Raw genomic sequence first — 22,137 nt, 5'->3', positions numbered from 1 at the left:
AGACTCAATAAACAAACTCAATACATTGGTTACTCAGGTACCTGTCATCACTTCCAAAACTTTATAGTCAATGTAGATGAGAACTAACAACTGCTTGTCAAATAAAATTATAAAACTTCCAAAAGTTAAAAAAATGGAGTTTTCAGTATAGTACAGTGTACTAGGTATCTATGTCCTTGCTGTCCCAAAACAATTTCACCTTCTTTATAATCACAACATGCCAAATTTCTTTGGGGAAAACACCTTTTTTATATCTATGAGGTTTGCTGGGATCAGCTTCAGGAATGGGTCATCAGTTTAAGTCAACCAAAATCCATCCTCTCTGAACTCTACTTTAGAAATAAGGCCGATGATCTATGAAGCACCATCTACTAGCAAGGTTTTGGAAAAAGTAGCTTCTTTGTTCTTGTACTGTAGGTTTCAGAAAACATTCTGTTTTGCTTTGCGTAGTATAAATATGTGGCTTACAGTGTGGTATAAAGATGGTGTGCAGTAGCCATTTCTGCTACTATGAGAAATGCCAAACCAAGGAAGCACAGCAAAGCAAGCCACAGAGAAATAAGTGTCTTTGTAATATTATATGGATCTTAGGTTAAGAGTAGACCACACCAGGAGAAAAGGAAACTCTCCTTCATTGTTGGTAGGAATGTAAATTGGTGCAGCCACTATGGGTAACAGTATAGAAGTTTCTCAAAAAACTAAAAATAAAACTGCCATATGATCCAGCAATCCCACTTTAGGGCACATATCTGGACAAAACTATAAACAGATACATGCACCCCTATGTTCATAGCAGCACTGTTCACAATATCAAGACATGCAACACTGTAAATAATCATTGACAGATGAATGGATAAAGATGATGTGGCATATACAGACACTGGTCTACTACTCAGCCATAAAAAAGAATGAAATAAGGCCATTTGCAGCAAACTGGATGGACACAGAGATTATCATCCTAAGTCAAGTAAGTTAGAATATATCATTTATATGTGGAATCTAAAATATGACACAAATGAACTTACCTCAGAACAGAAACAGACTCACAGAAAGAACAGGCCTGTGGTTGCCAAGGGGAAGGTGAGGTGAAAGAAGGATGGAGTGGGATTTGGGGGTTAGCAGACAAAAACTATTATAGGTCGAATGGATAAACAGCAAGGCCCTACTGTATAACACAGGGAACTACATTCAATATCCTGTGACAAACCATTACAGGAAGAAAATATAAAAAAGAATGTATATACATACATAACTGAATCACTTCACTGTACAGCAGAAATTAACACAACACTGTTTAAGTTAAAAAACAAAATCAAACAAAGAGTAGACCACACCAGAACACAGCACACACCTTGACTGGTTTTTAAAAATTCCTTTTTCTTTCTGTCAAATAGGGTGGGGTGTTCTTCCTGGTCCATGCAGAGTCCTAATTTGGCTTCAAAAACTAATTCCCGATCTTAGACGTTTATTCCATAGATGCTAACATCAAGGAACATGGTGGGGGGGACTGACAAAATGAGAGTTTCTTTTTTTTAATCAATGAAGTACCTTTTAATGAAGCTGGGGTACAAAGCAGGACATCACAAAAGGATTGACAGTACTTTGAAATATCCCCCAAAACTGAGAAAACAGGAAAAACCACCACATCCAGACTACCCTCATCTTCCACTAACCACCTACAGTGATCGTAAGATTTTTCAAATATTTTTAACAGATACGGATCGATCCCAGTATGTATGGCACTGCAAAACTTAGTTAATTTAAGACAGTCGCAACCATAGAACTTGTAACCCTACGTAACAAAAAGGCATTGAAGAGAATTCCCTGGCAATCCCAACAGTTAGGACTCTGCGCTTTCACTGCAGAGGGCGCAGGTCTGATCCCTGGTAGGGAACTAAGATTCTGGAAGCCAGGCAGAGCAGCCCAAAATAAAAATAAAAAATAAAAAGACATTATACAAGTAAATAAAAGTACATAATTCTCAATTGTGGTAAGTGCTATTAAGGATAAGAAATAGAACTACTTCAGATTGGATGTTTAATAAAGGCCTCTCTGAAAATTAAAAGCACAGAAAGGCGATTAAGTTCCAGGGGAAAAGAAAGGCTCAATGGCAGTAAAGAACATCACTGAAAGAAAACAAAGGAGGTTTGGGGATGAGATGAGAGTGCCTGTGTCATGCAGAGATCCACAAACCGTAGTAGCTATTCCATCCAGTTAAAGGATCAGTTCATCCTTCACTTTCCTTGAAATCTTGCCTAATCCACCTTACTCACAATTAATCTGCCTATGAGCTTCCCAGGTGGACCAGTGGTAAAGAATCCCCCTGCCAAAGCAGGAGACACAGGTTCCACCCCTGGGTTGGAAAGATCCCCTAGAGAAGGAAATGGTGACCCACACCAGTATTCCTGCCCAGAAAATTCCAAGAACAGAGGAGCCTAGCAGACTACGGTCCATGAAGTCGCAAAAAGTCAGACATGACTGAACACACACATGCACAATCTCTATAGTCCCCTTAACAGGTTTTCAAGGGCTTCCCTGGTGGCTCAGAGGGTAAAGCGTCTGCCTGCAATGCGGGAGACCCAATTCAGTCCCTGGGTCAGGAAGATCCCCTGGAGAAGGAAATGGCAACCCACTCCAGTATCCTTGCCTGGAGAATCCCATGGACGGAGGAGCCTGGTAGACTACAGTTCATGGGGTTGCAAAGAGTTGGACACAACTGAGCGACTTCACTTCACTTCACTTCCAACTCCCACAGTCAAGTTCCTCTTTTAAAAAAAAAAAGCAAAGAACATGGTAAGAGAAAGGTATACTGAGTAGGAATAAGAACTAAATTCTAGTCCTAGCTCTGCTACTTACTAGCTGTGTAATCTTGGCCAAATCATTCTATTTCTCATGATTTTTATGAGGTGCCATGAAGATATATGAAATTACACAATATTCAAATAGCTTCACATGCAGATTGTCATTGTGTTGTATACAATTCAACACAATATTCCAACTCATAAGCACTGCACTACTATCCATTATACTTGGAGTTTCATACTGTGTTGACTTTTTGAGCACCAATATTGTTAATGGTTTTCAAGCTTATTTATAAAGCAGCTACTACCCCCCTTTCTCCTCCCAAAATCTTAATGTAACTCCAATTTACAAAATAGATCAAAATAAGTTTTTCACTTTGAAACAAAGAAGGAGATTCCAAAGTCACCTTCACTCCACTGAAACAGGAACAATTCCACTTCAAGGAACAGTTCATAAACCAAGGATCATTACTGAAAATCTTGAAGAAGAAAAAAATTAAGGATAAGACTTATGGCTTGCCACCAATGATGTCTCTCCAAGTCAATTAAAAAAACAAAACCAAAAAAACCTTATCTTTTTTACAAGGATAGTTTCAGATTCTGTGTGACTTGATGTAATCAAAATATGATAGGCTTAACATAAATTAGTAGTATCACATAAATTTTTTTTACTATCCTTTCAATCTTAAGTGAGTAATTATTTAATAGTGGCAAGTTTCTCTCACAGTTCCCAAAATGAGGAGGTGGTGGGAGGAATAACCAAAGATAATACTTGCCAATTTCTGCTTTTCTTGAAACTTAATAAGCTAAAGGTTAATAATCACACAGAACCATAGCTCTATCTCCTTCACTGAAAGGAATGTACTATTCCTGAAAATTTTTTCTCTTAACACTCTAAGAAAGCTCTCATCATTCCTTACCAACCTAGAGGTTAGATTCCCTCTTAATATATGATTTACCCTTACAGTTAGGGTATTCCTATTAGAAGGGAAAATGGAAACAAAGTATTGGAGTAAAAGGACATTCTGCTGACCACCACCCTCTATTTATACCACTCTACCTAGCAGTGGGTCCACTGTCCCCTTATTTATCTTACTTTGAACACAATGCAAAAGCTCTATTGTCTTAAGTATTTTCTTAAGTATCAATTTATTCTGACATAGTGCTGTTACTACTGCTCTTAAACTCCTACATTCATCACTGGTTACTGAGCCTTTCTCAATAATCAGAATAAAGTTCATGAGTCTAGCAGCAAAGTTACCCAGAGTGAAAAGTCCCTTCCAATTTTGTCTTGTGGTGATTTAGAACCAATACACTGCTAAAACAGCCCACAAACCACAGAGTCAGAATAAACACTTCAAAGACTTTACATTCATGCTCTAATTCTAGAAGGATAATTTTTAAAGTTTTATCTAAATAAATATTTTTAAAAAATAAAGTTTCATCATATTGCCAGATTTCCTTCCAGATATGCTCTAGGAGCTACTCAGCAATCTGATTTGAGAGACTACATTAAGGTGATAATTAGACAATTACAAAGTCATGTAACAACCCAAATACCATCAAGAGAGGACTGGTTAAGTTAGTGTATGACCAAACAATGGAATACTACGCTAAAGCCATAAAAAATGACAATGTAAGTACATATTAACACGGAAAGGAACCTACTTCGTATCAATAAAAGTAAGAGTAACATGTAATTAGTTTGTCTACATAAAACAGTGTATCTAAGGAAAGAGAAAAAGAATGACTTAACAGATGTTTACTAAAACATGACTTCTTACATGAAAGCAGAGTTTCAGGTTATCCTAATTTTCTTCTTTATTTTCTGCACTATTTGGGTTTTTTCTAAAAAAGCAGGTATCCTTTTTAGAAAGAAAAGCAACAAAGCTACTTTCATTCTCTTCAAAGACTAAGCACCCTGGTAGAGAGATAAGTAAGTAACAATACAGGTTCCTAAGTGTTTTCCTGCCACCAAACACTACAGATGACACTTTGCTCAACATGTTCCAAGAAAGTAAACCAGATTATAATGAAGCACTCACAGGTAAAGATTATACCTAATCTCCAATACTGGAGAGCTCATCATGTAGCAATACTGGAATCAAAGCTCTCTTTTGGTTGCACATTAACTCAAACGGTATGTACAGAGGAGACAGCTAAAAAGGAGCTCTGGTTCAGTATTAGAAAGGCACATCTGGGGAGGGGGTGGCAGGAACGGGGGCTTCCCTGGTGGTACAGCGGCTAAGACTCCATGCTCCCAATACAGGGGGTCCAGGTTCAATCCCTGGTTGGGGAACTAGAGCCTACATGCCGCAACTGAAGATCCCGCGTGCCAAAGCTAAGACCCGGCACAGCCAAAAAAGAAAAACAAAAAAATATATATATATATATATGCATCTGTAGATATATATATGTATATATGTGTGTGCGTATATATATGTATATAAAGAAAGAAAGCCATCAGGATATTAACTTCTGTCTCTTTACAGAACTTTCATGTCAACTGTTTTCACAATTTGCCCCAATTCTCTTCTGTAAATAGCTGCTTCCACTTGCTCAATGTCGCTGCTCCTTCGCATCAGCTAGCCAAAGCACTGATTCTAGTTTGGCTAATCACAGCTACCTGGTTCTTTAGTTCAAACATTCTGACAGGAAATATCTGACTCATGGACATTGGTCCCACCAATCCACCAGGTCAGGAGTCTACCTGGAATCCAATCAGCGATGGCTAAAGAGAAAGGCCTTTCAGGGGATGCAAGCTAGATAAGGTCTCTCTAGAAATTATAGCCAGGACAAGAGAAAGCTGTCTCTACCACAGCTTAAAAAAAAAAAAAAAAAGTGCAAGAGGAGGCCAGGTGTAAACTACATCAAATCTCAATTAACTGAGTAACGTACATTTGGAGACTTTTTAATTTCTATAGAATTTTAAAGAAAAATAACATTAACAGGTGTTAATCAAAGTTAAAAGTCCAATTACTTTCCTAGTATGTAAAGTTTCATATAAATGTAATTTAGTAAACTTTCATCCCAGACTCAAATCTCACTATCTATATAGAAAAAAAATATAGCCTTTTTTCATTACCTATGGATTTAGAATGTAGCTGCTTGGTGTGGATATTTTGTATAAGTACACAGCATATGTGATACAATTTGTATAATTCATCCACAACCTCTCATATCTACATCACTACTCACAAGAGGCCCAAGAACACTGGTTTACCTAGGCAATCATATTCTTAAAGAACTTTTCATTAACTAAAATGTTCACTAAGCACCTACTCTCTACAGGGCACTATATTATTGCTAATATGTATGCTAGTCGCTCAGTCATGTCTGACTCTTTGCAACCCCATGGACTGTAGCCCACCAGGCTCCTCTGTCCATGGGATATTCCAGGCAAGAATACTGGAGTGTATTACCATTCCCTACTCCAGAGGATCTTCCCAACCCAGGGACTGAACCGGGGTCTCCTGCACTACAGGCAGATTCTCAACCATCTGAGACAGCAGGGAAGCCCTATTAGTACTAAGAAACAAAACATGATTCCTGACTTTAAGGAATTCAGCATCCAGCAAGGAAGGCTCCTGTTTTTACAAAAAGGTGGGAGGGTGGGCTGTAACTTAAGTGTATATTCTAAACGAAAGGTATATGTTGTCATTTTAAGAGAGACTGGAAAAGTTTTAAGAAAGCCTCACAGAAAAAAAGAGAATTGAGGCTAGAAACAAGAGTTTGGGCCAAACTGTGCTGTAATGGAGCTCTCATGTGGCTCAGTAGGTAAAGAATCTGATTGCAATGAAGGAGACACAGGAGATGCGGGTTCGATCTCTGGGTCAGGAATATCCCTTGGAGGAGGAAAGAGCAATCCATTCCAGTATTCTTGCCTGGGAAATCCCATGGACAGAGGAGCCTGGAGGTCTACAAAGGGTGGCAAAGAGTTGGACATGACTGAGGAGCAACTGAGCACATCAGTAAAAATAACAAAGTGAAAAAGCACACAAAAAAAGGGGGGAAGTACATGATGAATATAACCTAGGGTTGATACACTTAGTAAGTGAACAGCTCTTATAACACAAAACATTAAAACCTAAAGAGTAGGAAAAGAACACCACCAACACATTAAATAAGAAATGCAAACAGCCAATAAAAATGAGTGTTTAAAATTGGTTATCACATTTTTTGCTGAAATATTCAGCAAAAGTGAGAGTGCTTAAGTTGCAAAACTACTACTGAAAGAATAGAAATCTGTATATCCTCTCTGGAAAGCAGTTAGACAATATAAAACAAAGAAGTTTACATTTTTAAAACCACTTCTAAAAGTCTGTATTTTTAACCACTTCTAAGAATCTATTTTTAAAAACCCAGTGATTAAAAGATTTATATGCAAGGATGTTCATTTGCAGCTTTATTTATAATACTGAAGAACTGAAAACAAGAATACCATGGGGAAAAATTAAATTGCATACAAAATAGAACATCATACAGACAAAAACATGTTTTAAAAAAGTTAAGGGAAATGATCAATCTTAGGTGAAACAAGCTAAGTATATATATGTATACTAAGCTTACATATACATATACATATATGTATACTTATATGTAAACAACTAAGTATATATATGTATCTCATTCTCAATTTTAAAACTGCTGGGAACCCCCTGGTGGTCCAGTGGCTAAGGTCCAGTCACTGCTGAGGACTCTGGTTCAATTCTTGGCAGGGGAATTAAGAGTCCACAAACCAAGTGGTGCAGTCGGAAACAAAAAAGTGTAAATATGTACCTAAAAAATACGATGTAAAAATACTTCAAAGCATCAACAGAAATCATCATTGGATAGTAAGATTATGGGTGACTTAAACTTGAATAGTTTGGGGGGTGTTTTTAGGAGGATGGGGACATGCCATGGGATCTTAGTTCCCCCACCAGGAAAGTAACCCACAACCCTGCAGTGGAAGCATGGAGCTTAACCACTGGATTGCCAGGGGAAGTCCCTGCAACCTGCAATCAGGAAAAATAAGAGTAAGTGAAAAAGAGAAAGGCAGCACAGCCCATTTGGCAACAGTCTATCACACCTTCGTCATTACTGAAAAGTTTCAGACTTTCCGAAAAAAATAAAATTCTCATTAATACACATTCAACCTACACATAAATACTTGCAAAGTAGATATATAGATACTATCATTATTAAACATATAAAAATATTAACATATTTCATAAATACAGTGCCTAAAGCTAGATATTAATAGTTATCACTGACGATGCAGATAGTCAGCTAGTAATAATCTACTAGTGCTTTATGATTTACAAATTACTTTATAAAGATACACGAGTTGAAACTCTAATATTTTTGAAAAATAATATTTCAAATAGTAACTATTTTAAGAGAATATAATCTTAGTAAGATTTACTGAAATAAAAAATTTAGTAATTTGGTACTGTATTGCAGTAAAATCAAATTTCCAATCAGTTCCAGTTTTAGAATTAAATGGCTACCAAAAAATGTTACATTACTAACGATTATTTCATGCCTATATACTTATTTTTTAAAAACCCTAGAAATGTTTACTAAAGAGCTCATTGCTGATAAATATTAAGATATATTAAGACAGATTACCATTCGGCTACATTTACCACCACTTATGAATTCTTTTTACAGTGAGCACAGAATCAAGCCCAAACTTGTGAAAACACTTAAAAACTTAAGTAATTTTTTATTTTGCCAGTGTACTCATAAATGTCTTCCATTTGAATAGATCATCATAAAGTTTATACAGCATAGCCTAATTGTTAAAGAGCATGAGCTTTTAGCCCAACCTGAGATTAAGTCCTCTGCAAATCCTGACTCCACCAAATAAAAGTCTAGTGACCCTAATCCTTGGTTCTCTTATCTAAAAAGGGGTGATAAGGTACCTACCTCAAAGAACTGATAAAGTTCCCAACAAAAATGGCTCAATATTCTTTAAAAATAAAATTACAAAAAGAATTATTCTGCAAATACTGATATCAGAGTATCCTGAGTTCTAGCTTAGATAAGACTACTAAGCAGGTGACAGGTGATCTTCAGCCAATCATTTAGCCTTATACTCTTTGTGACCCCATGGACTATACAGTCCATGGCATTCTCCAGGCCAGAATACTGGAGTGGGTAGCCTTTCCCTTCCCCAGGGGATCTTCCCAACCCAGGGATTGAACCCAAGTCTTCCGCATTGCAGGCGTATTCTTTACCAGCTGAGCCACAGGGAAGCCCAAGAATACTGGAGTGGGTAGCCTATCCCTTCTCCCGCGGATCTTCCCATCTCAGGGATCGAACCGGGGTCTCCTGCATTGCAGGTGGCTTCTTTACCAACTGAACTATCAGGGAAGCCCATTAAGAACATAAAAATGCAAACAATTATTCTGCCAATACTGGTATCAGAGTAGCCCGAGTTCTAACTTAGGTAAGACTACTAAGCAGGCGACAGTTGATCTTCAGCCAATCACTTAGCCTTTCTGAGTGAGGTTCAACTTTTTCACCTTTAAAATTGAGATACTAGAGCTTCCTGGTGGTCCAGTAGTTAGGACTCCATGCTTTCACTGTAGTGGGCCTTGGTTCCATTCCTGGTCAGGAAAGATCCTGAAAGCCACGTGGGAAGGCCAAAAAAAAATTTGCGATACTAATACCTGCTCCTGCCTATCACAAAGCACAGCTAGGAAAGACAAATTAATTGCCCATTTAAAATATTTGGCAAAGTGTAATTCACCTAACACACACAGAGTAAAATCTACAACAAACAAATGGTTCAAAAGATGGCTATACACTTAAAGCCATTTTCACTCTGCTATTGAGAAATTTACTTCACCAAGGCAGTGACCTCAATTAACTAGTTGAGCTAGCTATATGCCAATGGCCCAAAGCATAACTTCTCATCAACATCCACAAATGTTTTAGATTAGTAACCTAGTTCAAAAAAGTAGCTATAAAAGCAGCTAATATACAAACTAAACAAGTAAAGGAATATAAACTTAAAATTATTTCCTAAACTGAACGAAACTCCCCAAAATGACAGGATCAAAATTCACTCAATACATTCCAAACTTTTAAAACATCTTCCTTATTAAAAACAAAGCACTGGAAAGAATATGAACACTCAAATATGTTAGTATTGTTGAAACTGGTTATTCTAACACTAAAGCCAAATGTTATTTTGAAAACTAATTTCAAGTTTCAGGATATCTGTCAAGACTATACTAAAAAAGGGGAATGAGGTGGTCCTTATTACCAAGTCCTAAGCCTGGTTTCACAGACATTACTTCAGTGGGCCCTTAACCTACAAAATTCTGTCTGTATACTGTACATATTTCTATGGTGAGAGGTTTAGATTCTCAGCAGGACTACAGGTACAACTGGTAGTATTAATATTCTCATCAAAAACTGATGACAAAAGGAAGCTATTATATTTTGTCATCTATTTTTAACTACATTACATTTTGTTATTTTTAAAATAAACACTTCACTGCAAGTCCTTAACCTTATCAAAACTCTAAGAATATCAGATATAAAGCTCTACTAGCCACATCATGTCTACTTTTTCATTTAAAACACAAAATTTTTACATTATATATTTACTAGTGTGTACAGACAGACTGAAGTTTGATCAGTGTTTGCAAATTTAACAAGAAGTAAGCTTTTAGTTTATTTTAATTCTATTGTCCCAACACACCACCTAAAAAATATACTAATTTTATTTCTCCTTTTGGTTAAACTGTTTGGGGAGTTATAGTGAAAGATAATATCTGAGTACAGTATTTGGGGGCTTTAACTGAATTTCTAATCTAGGACGAATTGATGTTCATCTTTGCACAACTGTATGGCGAATAAAAAAGAGATTTCATGTACAATTATTGTGAATGAGATTACAAGAAAGACTTATAACTTACTTTAATTACAACAAGTTTTATCAAGTTCCAACCATCATGCTCCAACCTAGTCATGGATAAAATGTTACTATAATGAGATACAGTTAATACCCTCTGCTCTCAGGAAACTTAAGCATCTTATGTTTGAGGTACAGTAACTAAAGAAAGGAAAAATGAAAACAACTGTAAAACAATTAAGAGAGGGAGTAATGGGGAAGCAACATTTCAAAGCTTGGTATACCTACAAGTGAAATTACTGAAATAATTTTTTTTTAAAGGAAGCTTCTTTGTCAGATTAGTGTTTAAACTGAAGTTTTAGAGGGTCTGCACTGCCAGGTTTTGTGAAACTGGCTCAACTAACCATATTTAACTAAAGGTAACAAAAGCTAAGTTTCTAACTCTCCATAAATCAATTGCATTTTTGAGTGCTAATTTCTAAGGGTTTCCCTAAAGTGCTAAATTCTAGGGGTTCTTTCATTACGTCTCTTTTCAAAAGATAAGGATTAACAAACTTTAGTTTCTCTGGATATCATGTCTAAAGTTTTTAATTTTTAAACATTAACTATTAAAAGCAGGTTCTTACAACAAAATTCTGTAAAGCAATTATCCTTCAATAAAATATTAAAAAAGCAGGTTCTCCTAATGTATAAAATGACATAGCTATCCTTTCCAATTTCACAATAATCAAGCCGTAATACCACAACTTGCATCTGAGATATATAAAATACAGTTCACTGAAATAAGTACTAAGGACTTAAGTTTATCATATCATAAACCACCTGCACCAAAAATAACAGTATCTTAAAATATATACAAATAACCTCAAAGGTGTACCTATGGCTGATTCTTGTTGATGTATGACAGAAAACCACAAAATTCTATAAAGCAATTATCCTTCAATCATAAAATTTAAATATATATATACAAATAATCTTAAAATTCCAGGAAAATTTAGAATGAAACATACTGGAAAGTATAGTTTGAATTTGCGCAAAAGCCTGCTTCCACCTGACAGGAAGAAAATAGAGGTGAAAGTAAACTAGAACCCTTCCACTTTTATTACTGCCTTTGCTCATTAAACTCAAACACAAACTAGACGATATATTTTATAATCAAGTTGTTTTAAAGAGTTTTACAAAGTAAACAGCTTGGCAGTCTTTCGAAATACCACACACAAAATACAAATTCAAAATCCACAAAAGCTGTTCGTAAATGAACATTTTCTCAACCCTCAACTTTTCGTAAATTAATCTTTTATCTAATTCACCTCGCCCAACTAGGCCTTTGGGCCCAGAAATGGTTAACTTGCAACATGCCTTACTTCTATAAGCTAAGATACCATCTTACAAGAGTCTGGAGTAAAATAAATTAAAGGAATCTAACTAGAAAAAAGCAATGCACGCTTTATAATAATCAAAAGTATGCGGAATAAGGCCTTTCATTCCAGGAGACAGGCCATGACTATCCCGGGATGGTATCTGTACTACAGTGCTCTCCTTGATATGAGAGAATTGATCATTAAAACGACGATTGGTACACTAAGAGACATCATTAACTAATTCTTAAAAAAAATAGATATAAGGGTCCCAATTATCACTATCACGGCTCATTTTCAGCTATTGAAGGCCAGGCAGAAAGGTTTAATACACCACACAACCCCAAGGGAGGGGAAAACCATCAACCACCTCCCAAGGAGTTTAATGAAAATTAGCAGGTATGAGGCCTCGGCCGCACGCTGAAAATCAAAGAGGGCGGCCGGAGGGTGGAAGGGCTCGGACTGCAGAGGAGAGACCCCACCTCGCCTCACCTTCCCGTCAGGGCGAAGGAGGCGAAGGCTCATCAGTGCCTTAGTTAATTGACACCTGTAATGAGGAAACTTTCCGAGAGCGGACACCGCTCAAGCCCGGCCTGGCCGGAGCTCCGCGGAGGGCCCCTCTCGGGCGCCCAGGTAACCGGGCCGGGCTGGGCCCAAGGCGCCGCGGCGGCCGCGCCACCGCGCACCTTCCCGGGGCGCTAGGCCCGCACGCCGGCCGGCTCGGCCGCCGTCTCCGGCAGGCCGCGGCAGCTCGGGGAGGCCAGAGACCGGCGCGGGGACCCCAAAACCTACACCCCGACAGGCCGCCGCCGCGGCTACTTACTTTCATTTAACACCTCCACCAGGTCTGCGCAGTTCTCGCACATCGTTCGGCCGCCGCCCCCCCCCTCCCCCGCTTCGGATCGCACTGACTGATCCCGATCGGCGGGGGGGAGGGGAGAGAGGCGGAGGAGGGGGCCGGCCGGCCGGCGGGGCGGGGAGGCGACGAGGGCGGGCGGCGGCGGGGACGGGGCGGGGAGCTGGAGAATGGGGGAGGGGGCCGGCGGTCCCCGGAGCGGGCGGGGGAGAGGAGGGGGGCGAGGGGAGGTGCGCAGGCCGGAGGGGCGCGGAGGCGCCGGCGGCGGGGAAGAGGGGGGGAGGACGGGGGGAGGGGAGGGAGGGAGGAAGGGGGCGGGTGGGGAGCTAAGCAGCAGAGTCACTTCACCGACCAGACGCCGCGGCCACCGCCGACGCCGCCGCCATTTTAATAGAGCGTTCGGGCTGCGCTCGGCTTTTTCCGTCCGGGCGAAGGCGCCGACGAGAAGGGCCTCGCGCTCTCATTCCTACGCCTCCCTCCCTCTCGTCGCCTCCCACCTCTCCCTCCGCACACACGCCGCACGCCCCACACCCCACACCCCGCCGCGGCCAGCTCGCCGCCCTCCCTTTCCTCTTCCGTCGGGCCTCCCCGCCCTCGGTCCACCCCCTCCGCGCGCTCGCCCACCCCGCCCAGCCCGGATCTCTGTCAGCGGCCGGAAGGGAAGCGGGAAGCCAGCGCGGCCGCGGGGGGAGTCCGGGTGAGTTGGAGAAGATGGCGGAGCTCCGAGTGGGTCGTGGTTGCGCGGCGTCGCCCACCGAGGCCGATCCGCGGGCCCCGAGGCCCAGCAAGCGCCGGGTCACTCTCGCCGCCCTGTCCCCCGTCCCTGCGCTTCGCCATTTTAACTCTGGGTCCCCCATGGGGACTTGGTACTCATTTGTCCCGTCCCCCTCCCCCGAACTCAGGCCTTTGCGGTTGCGGGAGGCTGGGATTTGGGGGAGCCGGCTGCAGCGACGCCGCAGCCCAGGAGGGGACATGCAGCCCTTTCCCCGCGGGGTTTTGAAAGAATGGAACAGCCCAGGGCTGGCTTAACCTGCGAGCGTGTTGTTCGCCCGCCTCTACTCTGTACAGTTGATCTGTCCTCGAGCAGTGATACACTGATGTGACTAGAAATGGCGGAGTGAAGTGTCCCAGGGCATCTCCTCCTTTTTCCGCAAGAGGGCCCCCTACGAATTACCCTAAGAGTCTTCACCTGAAATAGCGTAGTGTACGTCCCCGTGAAGAGCAAATAATACGGGATTAAATCGGAGAGCGGAGAATGAAGAACAGGTGGAGGGAGGGGGCCAGTCAACTGAAGTTTGTTGTAACAACTAGCTAGCTTGGGGAAAATCTTCCTCGCCTGCACTGATACTGTCCTCACTGATTTCTATATCCAGTACGTGCCTTTAGAGATATGACTGAGAAATCCAGTTTTGATAGTAACATCTTTGAGATCCGTAGCCAGAGAGCTTTGGAGGCCTTGTGGGAGTTCTTTTACAGATTTTGTCAAGGTTAGATCACACCATCCCTCCACTCAAGGACTACCTTGCCGGTTTTCTTTGCCTTTCTGCCGCTTTAAGTTGATGCTGTAAAGTTTCTGTTAAACCTGTTTTGAGTTGTTCCATCCGAGCAGGTGATCCTTAGGAGCTGTAAATGTAAATATTTTGCCATTGTCTTCTCTTCTTCCCAGCTTTCCTACAAAACTTGGGTTTCTGCAGACTTTGGATCCTGTAGCATCCATTGTCCATCCATTCCCACTCACCCCTCTTCTCTGCCCACAGGGAAACTTACCAAACCCTAGTTTGTTTTACTGGTGGCAGCTGAGACTCAGGAAGCTTGATACATGAGAGGAAAGTCCCAGGGATTCTTGGTGTTTGCTTTAAAATGTCATGAACACCGCTCAGTATGCTGTAATAACATGTGGGGAAAGAATTTGAAAAAGAATAAATACATGTATAATTGAATCACACCTGAAACTAATACAACATTGTTAATTAGCAATATAAAATAAAAAATTTTAAACATCATGTAATTGTTTCTCTAGGGTTACCCATATTGTTTTGAGTTCTTGCCAATGAAATATAAGCAGAAATCTGCAGAGCATGTCTGTTGCAGGGAAAAGCCAATTCTGACTCCACGTTGGAACTGTTTCGGTGACTTGCTTTTCTCTGCTTTTGTTATCTTAACTCATACATAATGGCCAGCTTCAGAGAATCCTGCCCCTCCCCCTTACCGTTAAAGTGCCTTTGTTCAGAACCCTATCCACCTGTAGATGGCAGGAAGGAAAAAATTAACACATACACTGCCCCAGAGCTATGCCATTCTAGGAGATATTTGCACGATTAATGGCCTTTTTACTTTGTTTCTTCACCTACCCGCTATCTCTGATCTGTGAAAGATCCTAGCATCCAGACTGGCAAGATGGTTATTTGAGACTTTAGTTTGCCATCTTCTCCATCAGCCCGTGGCTCTCCAAATAAAAGTCCTTGCCTAAACACCTCATCTCTTTCTCATTGGCCTGTCTTGTGGTGAACAGAGCAAGCTTGGACTCCTAACAGGTCTTTGAGAAAGAATTTCCCATTCCTAATAAAGGACAAATTCAGCAGACCTGCCCCTTAACCCTTTCTTTCTGCCTGAAACATGATCTTGATATTCTAATAAAGCATCTAGTTTGTGATTTTTTTAAACAATGAAACCACAATAGGGTAAAAGCCAACCATAAAGTTGATAATAAGGTGTAGGACCCTGATGCATCTTTGAGCAGCTCTCCATCCCTAGACTGATTATGCGAGAAAAAATAAATCCCTTTTTCCTAAGCCACTCTTCTATTTCCATTACTTGTAGCCAAACACATTGCTAACTGATATAGTTATTTTCGTATCGGTCCACTATGGTTTTTAAGACCAGAGAGAAGCCATAACAGTTCTTGAAAATGAGGACAGCTGTCTGAGGAGGCCTTACAAATAGCTGGGAAAAGAAGCAAAAAGCAAAGGAGAAAAGGAAAGATATTCCCATCTGAATGCAGAGTTCCAAAGAATAGCAAGGAGAGATAAGAAAGCCTGCCTCAGCGATCAATGCAAAGAAACAGAGGAAAACAACAGAATAGGAAAGACTAGAGATTTCTTCAAGAAAATTAGAGATACCAAGGGAACATTTCATGCAAAGATGGGCTCGATAAAGGACAGAAATGGTATGGACCTAACAGAAGCAGAAGATATTAAGAAGAGGTGGCAAGAATACACAGAAGAACTGTACAAAAAAGATCTTCATGACCCAGACAATCACGATGGTGTGATCACTCACCTAGAGCCAGACATCCTGGAATGTGAAGTCAAGTGGGCCTTAGAAAGCATCACTACGAACAAAGCTAGTGGAGGTGATTGAATTCCAGTTGAGCTATTTCAAATCCTCAAAGATGATGCTGTGAAAGTGCTGCACTCGATATGCCAGCAAATCTGGGAAACTCAGCAGTGGCCATAGGACTGGAAAAGATCGGTTTTCATTCCAATCCCAAAGAAAGGCAATGCCAAAGAATGCTCAAACTATCCCACAATTGCACTCATCTCACACGCTAGTAAAGTAATGCTCAAAATTCTCCAAGCCAGGCTTCAGTACATGAACCATGAACTTCCAGATGTTCAAGCTGGTTTTAAAAAAGGCAGAGGAACCAGAGATCAAATTGCCAACATCTGCTGGATCATCGAAAAAGCAAGAGAGTTTCAGAAAACCATCTATTTCTGCTTTATTAACTATGCCAAAGCCTTTGACTGTGTGGATCACAATAAACTGGAAAATTCTGAAAGAGATGGGAATACCAGACCATCTGACCTGTCTCTTGAGAAACCTGTACGCAGGTCAGGAAGCAACAGTTAGAACTGGACATGGAACAACAGACTGGTTCCAAATAGGAAAAGGAGTAAGTCAAGGCTGTATATTGTCACCCGGCTTATTTAACTTACATGCAAAGTACATCGTGAGAAACGCTGGGCTGGAAGAAACACAAGCTGGAATCGAGATTGCCGGGAGAAATATCAATAACCTCAGATATGCAGATAACACCACCCTTATAGCAGAAATTGAAGAAGAACTAAAGAGCCTCTTGATGAAAGTGAAAGAGGAGAGTGAAAAAGTTGGCTTAAAACTCTACATTCAGAAAACTAAGATCATGGCATCTGGTCCCATCACTTCATGGGAAATAGAGGGGGAAACAGTGGAAACAGTGTCAGACTTTATTTTGGGGGGCTCCAAAATCACTGCAGATGGTGATTGCAGCCATGAAATTAAAAGACGCTTACTCCTTGGAAGGAAGGTTATGACCAACCGAGATAGCATATTTGAAAGCAGAGACATTACTTTGCCAACAAAGGTCCGTCTAGTCAAGGCTATGGTTTTTCCAGTGGTCATGTATGTGAGAGTTGGACAGTGAAGAAAGCTGAACGCTGAAGAATTGATGCTTTTGAACTGTGGTGTTGGAGAAGACTCTTGAGAGTCCCTTGGACTGCAAGGAGATCCAACCAGTCCATCGTAAAGGAGATCAGTCCTGGGTGTTCATTGGAAGGACTGATGTTGAAGCTGAAACTCCAATACTTTGGCCACCTCATGCGAAGAGTTGACTCATTGGAAAAGACTCTAATGCTGGGAAGGATTGAGGGCAGGAGGAGAAGGGGACGACAGAGGATGAGATGGTTGGATGGCATCACTGACTCGATGGACGTGGGTTTGGGTAAACTCCGGGAGTTGGTGATGGACAGGGAGGCCTGGCATGCTGCGATTCATGGCGTTGCAAAGAGTCGGACACAACTGAGCGACTGAACTGAACTGAAGTACCATAAAGGCAGAGTACTAGGATGTAATACATCCCAGGTGACACTAGTGCTAAAGAACTTGCCCAGCAATCCAGGAGACATAAGAGATGGGGGTTCCATCCCTGAGTCAGGAAGATCCCCTGGAGAAGGGAATAGCAACCCACTCCAGTATTCTTGCCTGGAGAATCCCATGGACAGAGGAGCCTGGCAGGCTACAGTCTATCGGGTCGCAAAGAGTTCGACATGAGTGAAGCATCTTAGCACACTCAGGATATGTACAAGACACACTGATCTTTAAAGAAATAGCTTCTTAACAATTGCCACCCAATTGTTTTACTTTAAGAAATTATGTGAAATGATGCTTAGTTTAAAATGCTTTGGAGAGTGTAGAGATTTATTATCATGAATGATCATGGTGCTTCAGTCATCACTTTAGGCCTCAACAAATTTTTCTGTGATGAGCCAAATAATATTTTAGGCATCACAGGCAGTCCAAGTCTCTCATCACAACTATTCAACTCTGTTAGCACAAAAGCAGCCATAGATGATACACCAAGGAATGTGTGGCTGTGTTCCAATAAAAATTTTAATTTAATGGACACTGAAAATTGATATTCATATTTTCATGTGTTACAAAATACTATTTTTGTTTTGATTTTTTCCAACCACTTAAAAATGTAAAAAGCATTCTTGGCCTACAGTCCATACAAAAATGTGAAAATGGCCAGATCTGGCCTATGGGCTGTAGTTCACCATCCCTTTATCGACTTAACTTGCTTAAGAGAGAAAAGCACAGAAGCCAATAAAACGAGGTTGCCTGCCTCCTAACTAGAATCTTCACTCTTCTGTGCTGACTTGTTAAATGTATCAAGAGACCTTTGAATATATTTGAAAGATGTGCATTCCAAAAGAATAAAGCTGAATCTCTAGTAAAATACCCTCTAAATTCCTCATGCAAATCTGAATTTTCAAACCAATACTAAGCAATCACCATACACCCTCTACAGCTAGATTGATAAAGATGACTGTCTTCAATATTTTGTATACATGTCACCATCTAGTGGTGGAATTATGCTTTCAGTAAAATTATACAATCTACTTTGAAATTTCTAATTCTTGAGTTTGTAGTATATGTATGGTATATTCCTAGGTACTTGCCTGAAAGCCAGCCCACATAAACACCTTGGAAAATTAATATTGCCATGGAACTTATTTGCTTTTCTTGGCATTCTGATTGCAGTTATTGAACACAGGATTTTTGTCTCTGGAGTTTGGGGCTAAAGCCTGGTATTACTATCCAAAAACAGTTACTACAAAATTAATTCTTCTCCCTCACACCCACACTCACTGTCATTTTGTGAAACTTAAGGCCATTCTTAGAAGGCAGGTATGCTGTTTTCTCTCCACAGCACCTACATCAGTGCTTTGTACATTAACTCAGCAAATTGCTGTTTGGTTCTTAAACTGCTATCATAAATTGGATTATATCACCTCCCTACTTAGATCTCTTCAGTAGTTCCTATTACATTTAGAATAAACTCTACTTGGGCCTTCCCCACCTATCCTGTTTATAACATCACTGTTGCTACTTTCCAGCCACACTAGTGTGCTTTCTAACAAAAACGTCCTGCTCTGGTTCTTGGTGAATGTTTCTTTCTAGGACAAGCTTTCTAATTCTGAAATAGCTAACTTCTTATCCTTGAGGTTTCAACCTACACACCATGTAAAAAACTCCCCTGTTATATTTTATCACAGCACTATTTCCACTGTAGCTCTTCCTATAATTTATTTCTGTTTATTTGTATCAGGATGCATTAGACTACAAGTAAAACTTTTTTCAGAATAAATGGCTTAAACAAATAGGGCTTGTTTTCCTCTTGTAACAGACAACAATAGCTAGTTCAGGGCCGATACAGTGGCTCAAGAGTATGGACCCAAGCTCTTTGATTCTTTCTAACTTCTGTATATTGGCTTGTAATCTAGTTGTAAGATGGCCACCAAAGCACCAACTTTACACCACAGCACCAACTGCCTGCTTTAAAGCCAAGAAGAAGGAAAGATGGTGATGTCCTGTCTTGGATTGCATTCCCCCAAAAGCAGGCCCTGAAACAAGGACACAAATGGAGAGAATTTATTTTGGTGTCATCCCAAGAAACACCCAAGAAACACAGGATACTGAAAAGTGAGAAGGAAATTTGGGGGAGGGGATACTAATCAGTAAAGAATTAATTATTAACATTAAGCTCTTTACTCCCAAGAGTAACTGGAGCCTGATTCCGATGGGAAACTACAAACCAGTATAAAACATGTCTTAAAATCATTTTACCTGAGGGACAAGGAAGCTGGGTATTTATATCTTCTCCCTCTAGGCCCTGATTGATTGTTGTTAGGAGGGAGAGGTGTGAGCAGCAAAGCCAACTTGGCTTTGCTCAGGTAGGCAGAGAACAGCCTCAGACACAGAAATGCAGGTGCTAGCGGTTGGGAGTTTGGCCTCTGTGCATGAAGTGATAAGATCTAGGGAATATGGGCAGAGCACTCTCGGTATCTTATATGCCCCACTTCCCTCTTGTCTGCCTTGAGTACAGGGACAGTATCTAGAGAAGCAGCCCCGATTTCAAAACAATATAGGCAAAAAGCAAAAGCCAAGGCATTGAAAATGACAGAGTAGAAAGAGAAAAGGTCTGGGTGCCTAGTGGCACTGTTGAGCAGCTGAATCAGTGCTAGCAACTACTTGTTACTATATAAGACATTTGATGATCCAACAAAAAATTAAACCCTAAGGCCACTATTGGAGTTTTGTGGCACGATGCTGTCATTAAAAATTGTGTGAAACTAAAAGTTGCTCAGTGATGTCCAACACTTTGTTGACCCCACGGACTGTATAGAATTCTCTAGGCCAGAATAATGGAGTGGGTAGCCATTTCCTTCTCCAGGGGATCTTCCCAACCCAGGAATTGAACACAGGTCTCCCACATTGCAGGCGGATTCTTTACCAGCTGAGCCACCAGGGAAGTCCAAGAATACTGGAGTGGGTAGCCTATACCTTCTCCAGCGGATCTTCCCAAAAGCAATGGAAAGCTTCTAAGTGTGGAAGCAAGACAATCAAGTTGTATTTTAAAATACTCTGACTAATCTGTAGAGAATAGATTGGAGATAGGGACAACTGAGGGTTATTAATATTAATCCAGAAAGATGATGATAGTTTGGAGAAAGGTAAAAGGAAAGAAATGGAGAGCCCATTCGAAGATTATTTTCAAGGTAGAAAGAAAAAAACAAACACAAGACTGGTTGAGGGACTTCCTGGGTGGTCCAGTGGTTAAGAATCCAATTTCCAATGCAGGGCACGAGGGTTCGATCCCTAGTCAGGGAACTAGGATTCTACATGCCATGGGGCAACTAAGCTTGCACACCGCAACTACAAAGCCTACATACCTCAACAAGATCCCGAGTGCCACAACTAAGACCCAATGTAGCCAAAAATAAATAAATACTTGGTTGATGGGTATGGGAGAAAAGATAGTATTAGAGCCATCTCCAAATTTGTGATTTGCACAAGTGGGTAAACGGTGGTGCTGTGCCATTCACTAAGATAGGGGTCATTTAAAGGAGGGCCAGAGGGAAATATAGTCAATAGTGACAGGTACTATGTTGGTTTTTTTTTTAAGATTTAATTTATTTTTTGCTGCGCTGGGTCTTTGTTGATGCTAACAGGCTTTCTTTAGTTGGCATGAGCAGAGGCTACTCTTTGTTGCAGTGCACAAGCTTCTCATTGCGGTGGCTTCTCTTGTTATGAAGTGCAGACTCTGGAACACAGGGTCAGTAGCTATGGCATATGGGCTTCGTTGCCCCGAGGCACATGGGATCTTCCCAGACCAGGGATTGAACTCGTGTCCCCTTCATTGGCACGGATTCTTAACCACTGAGCCACCAGGGAAGCCCACAGGTACTATTTTAGAAGTGCTCAGCCTGAGGTACCTGAGAGGTAACCAAAAGGAGTTGTTAATTAAGCAGTTGTTTGAATCTAAAGCACAGAAGAACATTCTGGGCTGGAAGTGTTAATATGAAAGCAATTCTTAGTATGCTAGCTCTTTGCCTTATGGGGAAAAGAAAACTGCTGGATATTTAGCATTACAAGTTTCAGGCATGAAGAAGTAGGGAAAAACCCAGTTCCCTCAACTGTTCTCTTATCAGGAAAGCAAAAACTTTCCAGATATCCTAACTTTACATTTGGTCTCATTACCCAAAACTCTGTCACATGGCCTCCTTTAAGCCTCAAAGAAAGCTTGAAAATCCAGTATTTCACTTTACAGCTTGCTTGATGAAGAAGGAAAAGCTAGCTGGCAGCGAGTACTGAGTTTACAGTATCTGCTGCAAGTGGTAAATGAAGCCATGGGATCATACAGGGAGAGGGAATACCTAGAAGAGAGAGCCTCGAAGAACTCTTAACATCTAAAATTTGGGTAGAAGAGAGGATGCCCCAAAGACTTGA

General features: G+C 40.7%; 1 protein-coding gene across 4 annotated transcripts in view; it reads right to left on the bottom strand.

Moving 5' to 3' along the window:
- USP34 (ubiquitin specific peptidase 34) overlaps nt 1-13,481 on the bottom strand; it is a 242,422-nt gene extending 228,941 nt beyond the window's left edge. For all 4 annotated transcript variants that reach the window (XM_081588454.1, XM_081588456.1, XM_081588457.1 and 1 more), the window contains exon 1: nt 12,835-13,481. In XM_081588454.1, the coding sequence (XP_081444580.1) occupies nt 12,835-12,877 (43 nt within the window). In that variant the 5' untranslated portion in view covers nt 12,878-13,481. The remainder of the gene's footprint in view (nt 1-12,834) is intronic.
- Between the last annotated feature and the right edge of the window lie 8,656 nt (nt 13,482-22,137).

The sequence above is a fragment of the Giraffa tippelskirchi genome, chromosome 4 (genome assembly GCF_054371585.1).
Source record: "Giraffa tippelskirchi isolate mGirTip1 chromosome 4, T2T-mGirTip1v1.2.pri, whole genome shotgun sequence".
NCBI classification, from domain to species: Eukaryota; Metazoa; Chordata; class Mammalia; order Artiodactyla; family Giraffidae; genus Giraffa; species Giraffa tippelskirchi.
This window is presented reverse-complemented; position numbering and strand designations above follow the sequence as displayed.